Here is an 18,634-nt window from a genome sequence, read left to right as displayed (position 1 = left end):
GGTATGTAAATATCTTGCGACTCCGGCTGCAACAGTGTCATAAGATTGCCTCTTTGAACTTGCAGTATTACCTCCTGCAAATGGAAACTAACTTCTTTGTTTAAGCAATTGGCTGAACAAGAAGTAGCACTGGGTGGAGTTACAGACTGAAATTTTACATTGCTTAATTTTTGAATGAAGGTTTTTTTTACATAATTCTACATTTGTAAGTTCAGCTTTCATGATAAAGGGATTGCACAACAGTGCTTGTAATAGGTGAATTGAAAAATATGATTTCTTTTGGAGGTGTTTTAAAGTGCAAATACTTGTAATTAAAAAAATAAAGGGATCTCTGTACACTTTGTATTCTGTGTTGTAATTGAAATCAATATACAGTAACTACTCACTTAAGTTGTCCCCATTAACGTTATTTCATTGTTACATTGCTGATCAATTTGGGAACACGCTCGTTTAAAATTGTGCAACGCTCCCTTCTAACGTCATTTGGCAGCTGCCTGCTTTGTCTACTGCTTGCAGGAAGAGCAGCCCATTGGAGCGAGCTGGTGGGGGCTTGGAACCAGGGTGGACCGGCAGCCCCCTATCAGCTCCCCACTCCCCTAAGTTCCCTGTGCAGCACATGGCAGTGGGGGTCAGCTGTGTCCCTGCCCCCACTGCCATGTGCTGCTCCTGCCCTCTGCCTTGGAGCTGCTCCCCGAGACCCCTGCTTGCTGTGCTGGGGAGGAGGGAAGGAAGAGGGGGGCTAATGTCAGGGTGTCTCCCTCCCCCCTGCTCCTGCACCCTGCTTATCCCATCTTCCATAGAGCAGGAGGGACACACCAGGGCTGCAGTCTCAGCAAGCTGATCTAATTAACAAGGCAGTGTACTATAGGGAAATGCACATATCTCCCTCCATTACTGCTACCTCGCAGAGTGAGAGGGTTAACCCTTGAGGGCTCAGCCAACTGCTAGTTCATCATTTAGCAGTAAGGGAAATATCCCACCCTCTGACTCCTCCACCTCAACCAAGCTTCACAATCATCATCACTGTGTACCAGTATTGAATTGTTTGTTTAAAACTTATATTGTGTATGTGTGTGAATATATATATATATGTGCAAAATGCTCCCTTTGTAAGGCATTGCACTGAGAGTTTGAGTGAATGATGAAAGAGAGAATAAATGTGGGGTGATGTCTGGTGGGTACCCTTTCTGCAGTCCCTTCCAAACTATTCATTAGGAGAAAATTAGTACTAAAATGTCCACAGGGTAAGTGACTCCTTTGAAAACCACTGCTTCAGGGATCCAGAGATCCAGCATAACTCGGTGTGTGCATGCAAGAGTGTAGGAATATTAAAGAAGGTTTATATTAAACATGGTTTATATGAAAAATGATTTATTTATTGTTAATGGATACTTTATAACTAAAGGTTTATAATAGAAAAAAATGTGATTCCCAAGATTTAGCCTCTAACCTGCAAGCCACCAGCTGTGTCTGTGAGAAGACTGCTCAAAGAAATACTTTGAATAAAACTTGTTCCTTTACTTTGTAACGGCCGCTGTAAGCTGTTAATTGACTCAGCACCGGGAGCCTCAATTGACGCTATGCCTCAGGCAAAACTGTAACAGTAGCTGAGACACCCCCCCCCCCGTAAGTTTTCATCTCACTTTATTTTTGAATGATAATTGGTAACACACCGAAAGGTAAAGAGACAGTGAAATAGATGAGATTACGATACAGAATGTATGTGAAAGAGTGCCTAGTTTAAAAGTTTAAATGATGAATGAATGATTAGGGAGTTACCAGTCTGAAGAATTCAGTGTTGGCCAAAGAAGGTGTCAAGTGAGATCAACCAGATGACCCCCCGAGGGTGAACTGGAATCCACCCCACCACTTCAAAGGAAGGAAAAACAAACATCTGACAACATGAAGCCAGCCACCTGCTGATTGATTTAACAACAGCAGAATGAAGCAACTCTCATGGACTGACATAGGGATAAATTCCTGTAAAACTGAACTCTAAAGACTGAGGACTTTGAGTCTATGGTTCTGCTGCCAGCCTCCAGGAGCATCAGGTGCACCTGACCCGGACTCGGCTCCACTCTTGTGTACAGGATACCTGGCCAGTATTCTGTCACAAGCAACTTTAGGCTGGTAACTATAATATCTACACAGAACTTGTATGATTGCGTGAATGAGTATAAGTGTATAAGAAATAAGTAGTAATAGGAATAAGTAGCCAAACAACGTTGTTTACTGTTATCTTTTGTTTTCTTATGGTATTTACAATAAATATGACAAATGTCTTGTCCCCTTTAATGAGATCCTGCTGGTTTTTATTGGTCTAATATAATTTGTATAACAAGAGATGGGAATTATAACTGTTCTTTGCAGAGTTACAGATGTGGAGATGTTAGAGATGAAAAGCCCCACTCGCTCAGAGAATCCATGGCTTTGGGGCCAGGGCAGGGTCTCTCTTTCTGGTGTTTGCATAATCCCTTCTGATCCCTGTTGATGCCTGGCAGTTATCGTTTCACTGCTTTGCTTGTTTTCCCTAATTATTTCCCTGCAGCCTTTACTGTCCCTGAATAGTCTTGTTTCTTTGGCCGCCTCCCCCTTTCCATTCCCAGGACAGGCTGGTTTATCCTCAGACTTCAGGGCAACCCCTTAGGGATCCACTGCCTGATTCTCAGTCCTGCTCTCAGCATTGTCAGCACAGTCACAAGCTGATGCTGCCCTGGAGTTCAGTGGGCTGGACCCAGCCAGTCATTTTTATGCAGAACTCCTCAGTGTGCTGAAAGCTGCATTGATAACACCTGTAATCTTGTGCTCTGCTGTGCTGGGGTCTTTCACAGATTGGATTCCACAACTGCCAGCACGTGGTTTGCTGAAATCTCATCCCCTGGTGCTGCTGCAAACTCTGATCCCTTCCCTCATTCTGCATTTGTTGGAAGGAGGATCTAACTTACCATGCACAGAGCAATCGCCCTGTATTCCAGAGAATGACAGCCCCACCCCACTGTGTGACGTATTAGTCTGAGCACTCTTTTCTCTCTTTTCCCCCTCTAGGACTTCAGAGGCACCTCGACCAGACATGTGGCACCTTCTCACTCCTCCCTCACACTTCTTGAGACAGGGCAGGGCTTGGACACCAGGTGAAAGCCACGTCTCCCTTCAGCACAGTGTGGACAGGAGCCACATTTCCACTACTTTCACTTTGTTCAAGTTAACCTTGAGGTTCTCGCTCTGTGAACAAAATGGTGGATTTACCCCTCCTGTGGGAAAGATTATGAACTTGTTACATCCCTGGGGGATTGGCTGCCTGTAGACACTAGGGATGTAATATGGGACTTTCACTGCTAGGTTTCTGCTTACCATAGGTGCTGACTTTTATTTGTCCCTGGGGGTGCTCCACCCCCACTTTGCCCTGTTATTTCTGTGGGGGTTTGAGCTCTGGGGCACCCATGGGGTCAGCACCTCTGCTGCTTACAATCATGGGACCGAGCAGTGATCAAGTATAAACAGTGACTTACAATGAGACTTAGCCATGTCCTGCTGTTAATGGGCAGGTCGGTAAGGCCTAAATTTACAGCAGTGGCCTAATTTTGGGGGTGTCGGTTTATCTCCTCGACATACAGGAGTTCAGGGCACGTGTTCCACCTGCATTCGCAGCTGCAGCCGGAGTCAGTGGGTGCTGTGGGTGCCCAGCCCCTTGGAGATCCAGCCCCTAAGCACTTAGGTTAGTACCCAAATTTGGACCCTAAATCAAAAGACATTCTTGACCTTTGGACTCAGCCCATCATTGTGCTCTGGCTCCTGGTCCGGCCAGCATGGCTGTTTGTGCCTCCTCCCCAGCAGCTGCAGGCAAGGGGAGCGCTCCTGGGAGGGGCGGGAGGGAGTGGGATTGGGGCAGGGACAGGCTGGAAGAGGAAGGGGCGGAAAGGGATAGAGGGGTGTGGCCTGGGTGAAGCTGCATCTCTTGTACTCTGCACCCTGGCAAAGCCTCTTAAGTTAATCAGCAAGCTGCTGCCAGGGAGTTCCCTCCTTCCTGAGCCCTGTCGTGTGTCCCCCTTGCTCTATAGAGATGGGGTAAGTGGAGGGCAGGAGCAGGGAGGGGGACACATTGATATTAGCCCCCCTCTCTTCCTTCCCTCCCCTCAACACAGCAAGCAGGAGTCTTGGGGAGCAGCTCCAAGGCAGAGGGCATGAGCAGCACATGGCCGTGGGGGAGGGACAGCTGAATGCCCCAGCAATTGCTAGCCTGCTGGGCAGCTGCTGCACAGGGAACTTATGGGATGGGGGAAGCTGATGAGGGGCTGCCAGTCCACCCTGGTTCCAAGCCCCCACAAGCTAGTTGCAATGGGCTTCTCTTCCTGCAAGCAGTGGACAAAGCAGGCGGCTGCCAAACCGTTAGAAGGGAGCATTGCACAACTTTAAACAAGAATGTTCCCTAATTGATCAGCAACATAACAACGAAACATTAACTGGGACAACTTTAAGTGAGGAGTTACTGTATTTGCCCTCTGGTTTCTCAGATCTTTAAAATGCAATCTGAGCACAGCCTAAAGTTTTTCTCTGCAACCAAGAAAGCCAGAAACTTCCTTTGTTTAGGAAAGGAAAGCCAAGAGTCTCACCTCATCACATGCTTCCAGGAGCTGGGGCTTTCACAAACACACCAAATACAATGAGACTCATTATAAAATCAGGAGTGTTGGAAACACCGCAGCTTCTTTACATTGAGCCAGAGCTGCCTTAGTGTACATGAGAATCAGGCCTTTGAAACATTGATATCAGCTTAACCTAGGTTTTGTCTTGTGAATTTCATATCACTGGACTTGGAAGGATTAGACTTTTACTGGTTGATGTCTGTAAATGTTGATTTCACTTTGCACGCACAAACCAGTAAAAAAATTTACTTTGCAAATTTTGACATGTGAGGTTGAAAATCTCTATTTAATGAAGCTTTTACTTTTTGAATCTGTCTCTACTGTCATTAAATAGTTTTTGTCTGACCCAAATATTGTCTCATCCCACCCTAAATCTCCCATCACTGTGAACATTTACATTGCTAACAATTGGAATGAGATGCTTAAAACTCAGATTTCTGTGCAATGGTGAAAGTTTAATTCAATAAATATAAAATTGCTTAAAAATAAACATCTGTAAAAATTTTATATTACAAATGAATTCTACCAAGCCTGACTATCCTGCCTTAGACACACAGCTCCTCCTCCTGCAGGCTCATTCTCACAGGGGGATGCCTCTGAGTGCAGGACCAGAGCCCTAGTGGTACATTTTTCACTGAATGCTCCACAGGGAGCCATGGCTGCAGAGAACCCCCTGGAAAGTCTCCAGGAGGAAGCTCCACGTCCCATTTGTCTGCAGTATTTCACAGAAGCTGTCACTCTGCAGGGCAGGCAGGTCAGACAGTGCTGGGAGGGATCCAATACAGCTGTCTCCTGCCCGCAGAAACTGTGCAACGGAGAAATGTCAGGCCCAACAGGCAGCTGGGAAACATGGTAGAAATCGCCAATCGGCTGAGTTTCCAGGCAGCAAAAGGAGCAGGAGGGAACAGGGTGTGTGGGGAACACCAGAAGGCTCTGAAACTTCTGTGAAGAGGATCAAACTTCCATCTGTCTGGTTTGCCATCTGTCCCGGGCTCAGAGAGCTCACACAGTGGTTCCCACAGAGGAGGCTGCCCAGGAGTACAAGGTAGGGAACTGCTGTCGAGTTTAATGGGTAGTAACTTTGGATTTTAATTACAGGCTAATTTCACTGAAAGTTCCCTGGCACAGGCATGATGCATCATTCAGCTCTGTAAACCCTTCATGGTATGGGAGATACTGTAACAAAATAACTGATTTGACAGAGTGGCAACAGAGGCAAGTCTTTAACGATACCTGATGTGGGAAAATGTCCTCTGAGATTCTGATGGGGATTCCTGAAAATCGTCGTCATATAAAGAATTCTACCAATCCCAAAGGATCAGACACATCACCCACCAAGTTAATGACACTTCAGTTCTTCCCCAAGTACCCGCTTACAGCTAATTCTTGTTATCGAAACTACGATTTACTAAAAGAAGAAAAGATAGTATTGGCTCAAAGGTCATTAGACATATAAACGTGAATAGAGACCTTAGGTCAGTTTCACCACAGAGAGGGCGTGTTAGAATTGAAAAGGACTCTTTTCAGAATCATTTCATCACATTCTAGTCCAATGTCCAAATGTTCAATATCAGGGCAGTGTAGAGGGGACTGGAGATCTGTCTTACGACTCAAATGCCACCTGAATAAAGCTTAAGAAGATCGGAGATAAAAGGATCAGGTCTCAAGAGTTTATACACACATTTTTGCAGCCTCTCAACAGCAGGCAGCACTTGGGTGAACAATAGGTTTTGGAAGTAACCTTCTTTTTCGCAAACACCACAGGTAATAAAACTATACGGATTAACATAAGGTAATTATCCATAAAGCCATTCATAGACAGTTTACCACAAACTTCAAAGAGACAGATATATACAATGACATTATTACACCCAAGTTTAATCTAAGTGTTATTTCCCTCTTGCATGGATTGCTTGATGTTTAACAAGGCCGGACCTTCGTGTGAAACTTTTTCCACAGTCTAAGCACTTGTGGGGTCTCTCTCCTGTGTGGATTGCCTGATGTGCCGTAAGATTTGATTTTTGTGTGAAACTTTTCCCATAGTCTAAGCACTTATGAGATCTCTCTCCAGTGTGGATTGCTTGATGTCTAACAAGATCTGACCTGCATATGAAACTTTTTCCACAGTCTAAGCACTTATGGGGCCTCTCTCCAGTATGGATTGCCTGATGTTTAACAAGATCTGACCTCCGTATGAAATTCTTCCCACAGATTAAGCACTGATGGGGTCTCTCTCCAGTGTGGACTGCTTGATGTATAAGAAGGGCTGACTTTTGTATGAAAATTTTTCCACAGATTAAGCATTTATGGCAAATCTTGCCAGTGTGGATTGCCTGATGTGCAGTAAGATTTGATTTGTGTGTGAAACTTTTCCCACAGTCCAAACATTTATGGGATTTCTCTCCAGTGTGGACTGCTTGATGTCTAACAAGGTCTGACCTCTGTATGAAACTTTTTCCACAGATTAAGCATTTATGGCGTCTCTCTCCAGTGTGGATTGCCTGATGTGCCAAAAGATATCTTTGTGTGAAACTTTTTCCACAGTCTAAGCACTTATGGGGTCTCTCGCCTGTGTGGATTCTCTGATGTGAAACAAGGGCTGACCTCCGTATGAAATTTTTCCCACCGATTAAGAACTGATGGGGTCTCTCTCCAGTGTGGATCGCCTGATGTGCAGCAAGGTGTGACTTCTGTATGAAACTTTTTCCACAGTCGAAGCACTTATGGGGTCTTCCCACAGAGGTTCCCCGTGATTCCCCGTGCCCAGGAACTTCCTGCTGTTGATTCCCCTCCTCATTCTCACTCACTCTCTCATCACCTGCTGGGAGATAGACAATCCAGACAGAAGTCATTGTGCTGGGGACAAATTAAGAGGAATACACCAAGGGAAAACCCAACATACTAAAGCTGCACAGATGGAGCAATTGGATTCTGCCTCTACTTCCCACTCAAACTTTCACAGAGAAGGAAAGTTGGGAAGGAAACTCCTGCAGGTAACAGGACACACGGAAAGCAATGTCAATGATACCTGCTGACTGCAGCCCTGCCCTGGGTGAGATGAGGAAGGAACTAAGGGCACTTATTGATACTACATTTTGGGGATTCTCAACTTTTTTCTTCATTCCCCAGATGGTTTGAGTGTCAGTCCTCACCTGTGTGGGTGCCTCCCGGGATCCCTCTTTCCTCACTGGCCTGGAGATCGGGCACCCACAGCTCTTCCCCTCGTTCCAGCTGGGTGATCAGGTCAGGTTTGGGAAGGGGAAATCCTGTGCAGGGAGTGAAATCAGACCAGATCAGGATGAGTGGAGGATTGAGAGAACATCTGTCAGAAAGGACATTCTGTGGGTGGAACCTGTCCCTGTGTTGTGTTGGGGAATGTGGAATCTAAGAGGATGGGAACGTGGTCGCTGAGCCCCCTTGGGGGAGGCAGACGTCTGGGGAGGTGAGGGGAATTGTGACACACACCCAGCTCCACTGTTAAACCCCTGCCTATTTCTAAACCTGCGGAGTCCAGAGCCCTCCACATACCTGAGCTGTTCCCAAGGAGGAGGGAGAAGAGGGATTCTGTGAAAGATCGAAAAACACACAGACAGGACAATACATGGCTTCTTCACCTTGCAAGCTAGGAGGGCTGGGTGGGGATGATTTAGTATGTGCCTTAGGTTTTGACACCCTGGTCTCATTGGAGAGTGATGAGGGAAGAACCTGACCGGTGTCAGACATGCAGACCCGCCTCCAGCTTCCAATAACCAAGGGGCCAGGAATCCCTTTGTGACAGTGTACCCCATAAGGCTTTATAGTGAGGTGCTCATAAATGTATATATGATATAACTGGAATAGGGTTTTGCTACATACACCATGTAACATAACTGTGTAAAGATTATGATCTACTGGTTATGTTCATCCTAGTTGTGTGCAGGCACCATTTGCGTGTTCAAAGTTATGAACACTGGCTCTATAATTGTTTGACTTCTAAGTAGCCTTAGTTAGAACATTTGGTCACTTCTTGGAAAAGGAATGTGCAAGTTCAATGCTCAATCAGAAAGAACTTAACAGACAAAAGAGCTTGGAGGACTCCAATCCACATAAGAAGTCTACCTGAGGATGTTCAAGATAGCATGTGGGTAATGGCTGCTACCTGCAAGTCCTGAGTCATGCATGGGCATGTGACTTGCCCGTGTGATTCCGAATCTCCATTTTGTGACTGGATTCTACATAGGGTGAGGACGGGGTCTCCACCCACAAGAGAAAGTCTATTTAACCCCTGGGAGACCCCTCCATTTTGTCTTCAGCTGGCTAAAGAAGGAGCCTCTTCCCCACCCCCCCAGGATACTTGAAGGAAACTGGAACAAAGGACAGTAACTACAGGGGGTGTGAGTGATTGCTGGACCCAGGCTAAAAGGAGATTAGTCTGTAAAAGGGAACATTCTGGAACTGGTGAGGATCTTATCTGTATTTAGTTTGATTAGACATAGATTTGCCCATTTTATTTTATTTGCTTGGTGCTTTACTTGTCTGGTACTGGAACCACTTAACCTACTTCTGTATCTAATAAAATGCATTTTTACTATAAATTTAAGCCCGAGTAGGTAGGTTTATATTGAAGGCAAACAATTATGCATTCTCTGTCAGGTTCAGAGGGCGAAACAATTTAGGTTGTGTTGAGTCCCTGCATAAGCCTTTATACGCGGTAAAACAGATTTATTGCGTTACCCCTGGAGTTGGGATCCGAGGTCAATGATCCAAGCACCTTCGTGAGCTGCTTTCAGGTAAACCTGAGTTTTGGGCAAGTAATCAGACGCTGGGTCTGTGGTTGGGAGCACGGGAGTGTTTTGCGCAGCAAGACAGGGTGCTGGGGCGGAGCTGGAGGGAAGGCAGGGGTAGAGTACTTTTCCACTCGGTGCAGCTCCAAGAGGTTCTGTGATCCAACCGTCACACTATGATTTATATGTGTTTTCCTGTGTTCAGTTGCTTTGACTATGTAAGGTATTTGATAGTTAAAGACAGGGTACATGTGGCACTAGAGACTAACAAATGATTTGAGAATAAGCTTTTGTGGCTAAACACTTCATCGCGCTACTCTGAATCGATATGCTTATTGTAGTATTTAGGCTGCAGTCATCCTACCATTGTAAAACTGTACTGCATTCTAAGCATTCACACTAATTCAAGAACTCTAATGTTGTAATCCAATGGTGAAAGGACGAAAAGGTGTTCTGTTGTGCCTGCTATTGCAAGCTTAATTATTAAGTTTTTGATCCATTTGTCAGTTTATTACAGCCTAAATTCTTTTATATTGTGTTTTTATGTACAGTGTTTTTTAGTTTCTAGGAAACTTCTGTCATGAGTCCCGGGCAATGCTGGAACCGCTCCCTGCGAAGCCGTCAGGACTCTGGTGAAGTCTCCTCTCTGAGCAGACTGTCGTCCAGGGCAAGGAGCTTCCACAGCTTCTACCTCCTGGGTCTGCCTTGGACATTCAGCATATGCCCCGTTGGTGCTCCACAGCGAGTCTTGCCTAGGTGGGGTCCTGGGAAGCCAGGGGTCTGCACCCCACTTTGCAGTCAGACGTGCTCTTAGCCAGCCAATAAAGCAGAGTTTATTCGATGACAGGAACACGGTCTAAAACAGAGCTTGTAGGTACAGAGGACAGGACCTCTCAGTCGGGTCCATCTGGGGGGCTAGAGTCAGACACCAAGTCTGCACTCATCCACGTACCCACCAGCTCCAAATGAGAAACCCTCCAGCCCTCCTCTCTGGGCTTTTTCTTTTCCCGGGCCAGGAGTCACCTGATTCTTGTTCTCCAACATCTTTAGCTATCTCATTGCAGGGGGGAAGGACCGCAATTAGTTGCCAGTGCGACAGAGTTTTGGCCATTTGTGTCACTGGCTTTTGCTCCTACAACAATTACACCCCCTATCCACCACCTAGAGACTTAAGAAATGCATGGGAACGAGCCCCCACGTTAGAGGAACATTAAGAAACGAGTCCCACTGGAGCATTAAGAACATTCACTTTGTCACATCTTCCCTTAAACCAGTATGCTCATCATTGGATGGTAAGATGCAACTGTGGAACATGTTTTAAGCTCGTAAATGTTTAGACTGTGTTGCCAGTTATCGGTCCTCATGCAGATAAACGTTAATGAGGACAACGATGACAAAGCAACGTTGCGCTGGGCCATCTAGTTTGAAGGTTTGGGTTCTCAGGGTGCAAAAAGAGAAGAGAGATTGAGCCAGAGCATCAAGGAAGTAAGAGGAGTCACAAGAGTGGTCGGTGTTTTTTTCTTTTAACTAAGAGCTCAGGCTTAGAGCGCACCCGGGGTGGATTTTCAAGTTTTGTATAGTGCAAAGAGGATGGGGATAGAGTATTTGAAAATAGACACTCAGGCAGCCGCAGCCTCTTGCGAATGGTCAACTGAACAATTTGACCACCTGGTGAGGGAATTTCATCCACTGCATCTATCACACCTGACTTGGCAGCTGTTTTTAAGTCTTTGTCAAGTTCTTAATGTCATGGAGTTGAATTCTGATAGCATTTGAGGATAATGTGTTTCCCTACTCCCTCTCTCCCTACCGTGTCCAAACATCAGAAAACATCAAAAGCAGTATTTTTGAGTTCTTCAGCTTACAATGTTTCCACAGTTGACATCTTGAATCTGTTTTAGCCAGATCACCCCCCTCTCGTCGGCCTGGGAGCAGACACACTGTGCGCGGGAGTAAGCAGCGTCTCTGTCGGGGAGCCAGGCCCGTGCCCCGTGGTCTGTGTGCAGCACGCGCATTGGACCAGCGTTCCATGGGCGGCGCGAAGCGGGGGGGGGGGCGCGTACGCAGGAGCACGCTCAGGCGCTGGTTGGCTGCTTCCAGCATTCCAAGCACGGAGAGGCTAGGCCAAGCAGTGGCGACGGGCCCTGCGGAGCACCGGACACTCCCTACGAGGTCGGTGCTCCGGGGTCCACGACTATCGCAGGTCACGGCGGATGAGGAGGGTCACACTTCCCTGCAGTGGTGGGTGGGGGGCGCATCTCTGGCTAAATGCGGTGTGATAATATGAAGCCTGGTACCAGAATATATACGTTGCATGCCAAGCTAAATAAAATCCTCAATCACGAGTGGCCAGCGATTCATTTCTTAAGTCTTAATCATCTTCTACTGCTGGAAATCCATTCATTATACTTATGATGTGGCCGGTCAACAAAAAACCCGTCCCCCCAGAATAGTCGATCGTTCATTTGACACTCTTCTTTAGAGATTATGGCAAGATGTGTTTCATTGTCGTTTTCAAAAATAGGTCAGGTGCTTTATTTAATTTCCATTGGAAAGCCCGTAAATAATATAATGAATTCTGAATATAAAACGAGTTTAAACATCTATAAAATCACGTACCATTGTACACTTCATAAAATGCCTTGGATGAATATGCTGTTTCTTCTTGAACATGAAGAAAGGTTCTTAGTAGAACAAACCTAGGAAGACACAATGGCTAATTCGCACCAGCTTTCGCTCACGTTGTGGAAAGCTTTTCTGGGGTGTTATATGTGAGCTAGCCTGAGAAGGAGGGCGACAGCAGCCACTCAGTAGACTCTGCAGGTCCTGTAAGCAAGATGTACTTTTAATTATGTTGAGTTCTCAGACATGCATCTTGGCTATAACATTAATATTTGAAACAAATAATGGTTCCAGTGATGGCAGAGAACCCGAGTGTTGTATTTTATGTGGCTTGGATAACAAAACCTAAGAAATGGAATTCTCTTAACTCTTCATTATGAATATTCAGAAAAGGAAGCAAAACCAATGAATTCTTAGCCCTTGGTACAGTAGAAAAAGAAAAGTTGTGCCTCTGAATTGTGTGTGAATATCTGTATTCCCAGTGCGAGTGCGTTTAGTGGTTAGAGAAAGTTATTTACACTTCTTTCAGTTTCCAATCTATAAAATGGGGGTTAATATTTACACACCGTTGTTAAAGCATTTTGAGATTTGATGAAAGATGCTGTAACTATTATAACATTTCAGTCCACAGAAGTGAAATATTTGTTGTTAAATTCACGCAAATATCTGCTTTTTTGTATATTTTAAATGTTAGTAAAAGTAAGTTTAAACTTCACTTGTGTTGTATTTCAACATACTAGTTTTGGAGCCAGTTCCAATGTTCTTTTCATTCATTTAAAAATATTTTTAAAGGTTTTATAAGTACAATAATATATTTCTAAATTGTGCAACTGCAGGAGAAGTCCCAACATCTTGATTAGTATGAGGTATTTGGCTGACACATGACTATTATCTCTGGCCAGCAGCCATTTAAACAAATGTTTCTCTTTACTGGTATGTTTAAATACACATGTGGCAGGAGGAGACATAAGAATGTATTAATGACGTGAAATATATTCTCTCCCCCGCCCGTTTTATTCCAGATCTTCATGCCAGTTCATTAAGCAAAAACTCTGATGATTGATTTGACCAGGGTTATGTTTCAGACCAGTTCAGTGTTGAGTTTGAAGTTGAGTCCATTTCTTCCGAAGATTATAGCCATAATGAAGAAGGACAAGAGTTCACAGATGAAGATGATGAGGCATGTATATTTCTCCCCACCTGAACTGTTATAGCAGAAGCATTTTGTTGGAATGCAATATGAAATATTTCCATAATCATTTTTCATGACTATGTGCTGTATGGCAAATATCTACTGTCATTCTTTATACTGAGTTTTCAGAGTTATACTGAGGGTAACAACCTTCCTGTATACAGTACTATAACATCCCTCCTGCCAGAGGCACAGAATCCTTCTACTTGTAAAGGGTTAAGAAGCTCAGCTAACCTGGCTGGCACCTGACCAAAAGGACCAATAAGGGGACAAGATACTTTCATTCTGGCAGAGGAGGCTTTGTCTGTCTGTTCTGGGTCCTTGCCAGAGACAGATGAAGAAAGTGAAGGGTATGGTTGTGTTTATTTTAGATAAAATGTGGTTTATGGGGTGCTTATGCATAGGGAAGCAGGCTGTGGCTCACCAGGCTCGGAACATTCTGGAGAAGGCCAGGGGGAGGGGTGGGAGATCAGCATGTGGACTGGAGCACTATAAGCATGTGATAAAGAAACCCATATATGGCATTACATTACACAATGGCATTACATTAGCTAACTTCCAGTCATCGGGTGTGATGCTCCTTGGCTCCTGATAGGAAAGGCACACTGGAATTACTCATGGGACAATGGAGTTGATAGAAAGGAGAAATGGGCCCACTTCAAAACTGGGCAAACTGCAAAAGGAAAAATGGGCCACTCATCTGGAGAAGCTGAGGGATAACGGTGCTGCAAATTGTTCAAACCGCTTTAAAAGTTACTATGTGGGAATCAGAAAAAGTATTAAAGAAAAAAAGGGTATTGATAGCCCTAGAGATGTTTATGGTCTTGATTTCCCTTGCAGATTCTTTGGTGGCTAACATGGGCTGAGTGCTATGACAAGGTATTCCCACACTCACTGCTTTCATAGGTTCTCTCACCTGTGTGGATTTTCTTATGGTGAAAAAGGTGTGAAATTTGAGTGAAGGTTTTCCTGCACTCACTGCGCCTCACCTGTGTGGATTCTCCGATGCCTAATACAGGGCGAGCTGCGATTGAAGGTTTTCCCACACACTGCATTCACAGGGCCTCTCCCCTGTGTGGATTCTCTGATGCCTAATAAGGTATGATCTGTGAGTGAAGTTTTTGCCACACTCACTGCATCCACAGGGCCTCTCCCCTGTGTGGATTCTCTGATGTTCAGAAAGGGCTGATCTTCAAGTGAAGTTTTTCCCACACTCAGTGCATGTATTTTTTTGCTTTTCCCTGAGGATTTCCTGCTGTGTTCTGGATTCCTTAAGGCCCTTCTGAGTTCACTGACAGGAAATAAATTTACCCATTTTCTCCCCTGGCTGGTTTCCCAGCTCTCTTTCCGGTCTGTGCTGAATCTCACAGGATCTTCCCTGCTCAGGACTGCTGGACACATTCCTTTTCATTCTTTGCAATAATGCTCTGTGTTTAGCCACTTGCTCAACATTTCCCTGCTGAGAATTCTGGTCCTCTTTCTCACATACCATTGCATCACCTGCTTTGATAGAGAGAGAAACCTCAAACAGGGATGGAAAGGGGAAGACCAAACCAAAACAAGTGCTGGAGAGAGGTCAAATAAAAATCAGGAACTCAGCTCCCTCAAACAGGAGGGAGGAGGGGATCAATTCAGCCTTCACATCCCATCCAACTTCGCAGGGGGAAGGGAGAAGCTACTGCCTGGTGTCTGCTAGGATCTATAGGAAGCCATGAGCTATATTTACCCTGAGGCTATGACCTCTGCTAGGGACAATAATGAAACAAGAGAGCTCCCAAGGGCTTTGTAGGGTGTCCCACATGTTTCCTTCAGGCACTTACAGATTCTGATTTGGTTTAATGTTTCCTCACCTGTGCAGGGAGCTCTCAGGATCCGTCTTTCCGCCGAACCCTGGAGGTCTGGGACCCATGGCTCTTCCCCTTGTTCCAGCTGGGAGATTATATCAGGTTTGGAAACTGGAAACCCTGCTCAGATGAAAGAAAACAAAGGAGTTCAGTTGATTTCATAAAACTGGATCATAAACAAACATTCTATTAATTTACCTTCAGTGCTTAGTGTGACCTTGTGTGCCTGGGGCAGTGCTCACTGAAAATGCCAGGGTCAGGGTAGGCTGAAAAAGGGAGAGCAGATGCTCCCAAAACTAGTGGTTAACACTGAAGTTAAACTCACCAACCAGTCACAAACTGTGCTTCCGATCCCCGCACACTGGTTAACGAGACGCTGAAAAAAGAAATCGCTCAGCCCTCTTTATTGCATGACAGTTCTCTGACTCCCAATCAGCACCTAAGTCTAGTACAGAGAGAGGTTATCTCAAAACTCTGCTCACTGTGATACAGCAAGGCCAGAGGCCAGCAGGAGAGTGATCCTACTTGGATCCAGGAAGTGGGTGGGTGGAAGGATCAGTCACGTTATCGGGTCACTAGAGGTTTGGATCTTACCCAAAATACCACGCCACTAGCCAAGCATCTAAACTAAATGTTTAGAAGAAAGAATGAACAAAGAAATGAAGTTAAATGGGAAAGCAGGCAGATCCATTCCATAATCTATATATAGGTTTCTTAGACGTATTGGGTTTCTGGCTTGAAAGGCTCTCTGGTACACATCATCACATCATTCAGTTCTTTGTTCCAGGGTTCAGTTTAGTAGAAGTTGCTCCAGAGGTAGGAAGAGGGATTGAAGACAAAATGGAGATGATGCAGCTGCCCTTTATATTCCTTTTGCCAAGTGGCTTCTACTTCCTGTGTCCCAAACACAAGCTTCACAGCACATGGCATGGAAAAGCCTTGGAGGTCTCAGTACACAGGCATACCCCTGCATGTCTTGCTGACTCAATAGGTGTATCCCCTTGATCCTTTCAATGGGTTCATTGTACACAGCTGATGACCCCGGATGGGCCATCAAACAGGCTGGGCAGTGCTGATGCCAATATGTCTGGGGTGTCACTCAGAAACACTACATAAGTCTGGAATACAGATATACCCTACATATCTATAACTCAGAATACAAAGATAGAAACGATTATCAAACTTGAGAAAATCATAACATTTTCATTGACACCTTACATGGCATATCTAGCACGATTCATTGCAATTTCATCATACTGGTTTTAATAAAAAAATAATAATAATATTAAGTGTCTCTCACTTCCATACAGTGTCACTTAATAAACCAGTGAATTCCCAGGACCGGTTCCCCAGGTGTTTGAAGATGTCGAACACCTTGCTTGGAAGGAATTTTCCTCCAGGTCAGACTGGCAGAGGCCCTGGAGGTTTTTCGCCTTCCTCTGCAGCATGGGTCACTTGCTGGAGGATTCTCTGTAGTTTGAGGTTTTCAAACCACAATTTGAGGACCTCAATAACTCAGACATAGGTTAGGGGTTTGTTACAGGAGTGGATGGGTGAGATTCTGTGGCCTGCATTGTGCAGGAGGTCAGACTAGATGATCATAATGGTCCCTTCTGACCTTAAAGTCTATAGACCCTGGATGGGCCAGCAAACAGGCTAGGCAGTGCTGATGCCAATATGTCTGGGGGTGTGACCCAGAAACACTACACACGACTGGAAAGAAAGATATACCCTACATATCTATAACTCACAAGACAAAGGTGATACAAACTGAAACAAAATGATCATACTTGGAAAATCATAACATGTTCCCTGACACCTTACACGACATATCTAGCACGAGTAATTGCAATTTTATCAGATTGGTATTAATAAAATAATAATAATATAAAGTGTCCCACAATTCCATACAGTCTCACACTTAGTAAATCAGTGAATTCCCAGGGCCAGCTGCCCAGGTCCTTGAAGATGCAAAACACTCTGCTTAGGAGGGATTGAAATGCCCACATATCTGCTGGGACCAGACACAGACACTGTGTCAGTCTGTACCCTTATGTTCACTCCTCTACAAAATTAGGATCAATTTTGTACACAGTATTGCTTGTGAGGTACCATTTGAAATCACATAATCTACTGAATATTATCCTCCTGTCAAAAGGTGTAGCAACACTGTATGTAAAGTTATGAGATTTTACTGTATGATATTACTGAAAAAAGTTACAATTGTTGGGAACACCCACAGAGCAGTTCCTCAGAGACAGCAAGGCAAACAGCTGGTCAAATAGCCTTCTGCGGCAGGGGGAAGCTGTGAAAAAGACATTTACATTCTGTCACAAGGCCCACTTGAAACACATATCTACAACAGACAGCCTGTCCCGATGACTCAGTTGAGAACTGAAGTTGTTTGTAGTACAAAGGACAATTATAAAAAGAGGTGAGGAAAATCTTTGAGACTCTCTCTCTCTCCCCCTTTCCCTCTGCTCATGACAACTCCTGCAGATCTGAACTTGAGCGGCAGGGACAAGTTAGGGGGAGTCGTGGCTGAAAGGAAAGTCAGGCTATCTCAGCATACGTGAGAAACATTTGCTTTGAATCCATTTTAGCTTGTTAACTTAGACATTAGTTTGTGTTTTACCTTGCATTTCTTTTGCAAAAAATTCTGACTTTATGCCTCATCACCTGTAATCACTTAAAATCTTTTGTTCGGGTAGTTAACAATCTTGTTTTACTGTTTTATTTAACCCGTGTGTTTGGATTTGTCAGAGTTTGGGGGAGACAAGGCCCGGTGCCCCCGGCTTCCTGCAATTCACGGTGACTCTCAGCCAGAGATTAGATCAGAAGGTTTATCAGATGACAGCAACACAGTGACAAACCAAAGCTTGTAGGCATAAACAGGACCCCTTAGTCAGGGCCTTCTGGGGGGACAGGAGGTCTGTCTGACCTCACCTCCATTCTCCCAGCCAGCTCCAAAACTGAGAGTCTCGAGCCCCTCCTCTCCCTTTGTCTCTTTCCCAGTCCAAGTCACCTGATCTCCAACCCCTCTCCTGGGTTCTCATGTTCTATGCTCAGCTATCTTCCCTCAAGGAAAGTCTCCCATCCCCCGTGCAGACAGTCCAAGTAAAACTCCCCTGCAATCTTCCCAGGTCAATACTCCTCACTCCCTGCTGCATCACCGGCACCGACCCAGTGTTCAAAGAAAACATTAAGAACATTCCCACTTTGTCACAGGATTAAAGTGTGTTGGAAACTCCATTTCGGATAACAAGGCTGGTGCATGTCATATTCCACTGATGAAATGACAGATTTCATAGAAGCTTGCGTTGTTCAGTAGTGTGCTGGACAGTGCAAGATGCACATTTCTGGGGGATGTCTGGGACTGGAGAATTTTCTGGGGTTAACCTGTGGGGTACTGTCATTTGAGAGTCACTGTCTAGGAGCACTCAATACTGGGTAGCTGGGAGCGAGTTACATGCTGGAGACTGCGTGTTAACTGCCCAGGAGCGGCTGCTCTCACAGTAAATCAGTGTAAAAGGTACGCCAGCCTGGGGAACTGAGGGAACACAGCTGTTC

The 18,634-nt window shown here is 45.1% G+C and overlaps 2 protein-coding genes across 2 annotated transcripts in view; both read right to left on the bottom strand.

Moving 5' to 3' along the window:
* LOC116817058 (uncharacterized) overlaps positions 1 to 7,864 on the bottom strand; it is a 270,462-nt gene extending 262,598 nt beyond the window's left edge. Inside the window, exon 1 of the mRNA XM_075073538.1 lies at positions 7,796 to 7,864. The gene's annotated coding sequence lies outside the window, so the exon portion shown is untranslated. The remainder of the gene's footprint in view (positions 1 to 7,795) is intronic.
* LOC116830324 (uncharacterized) lies at positions 5,708 to 11,421 on the bottom strand. Its single transcript, XM_075073436.1, has 3 exons — positions 11,272 to 11,421; positions 7,796 to 8,027; positions 5,708 to 7,461 (listed from the first exon to the last, which is right to left on the bottom strand). Exons 1-3 carry the CDS (start codon positions 11,419 to 11,421, stop codon positions 6,533 to 6,535), a joined length of 1,311 nt encoding a protein of 436 aa, XP_074929537.1. The 3' UTR covers positions 5,708 to 6,532.
* Positions 11,422 to 18,634: the final 7,213 nt, after the last annotated feature.

This window comes from Chelonoidis abingdonii, chromosome 18 (genome assembly GCF_003597395.2).
Source record: "Chelonoidis abingdonii isolate Lonesome George chromosome 18, CheloAbing_2.0, whole genome shotgun sequence".
Lineage (NCBI taxonomy): Eukaryota > Metazoa > Chordata > Testudines > Testudinidae > Chelonoidis > Chelonoidis abingdonii.
Note: the sequence above shows the minus strand (reverse complement) of the source record. Positions and strands in the feature narration are given on the sequence as shown.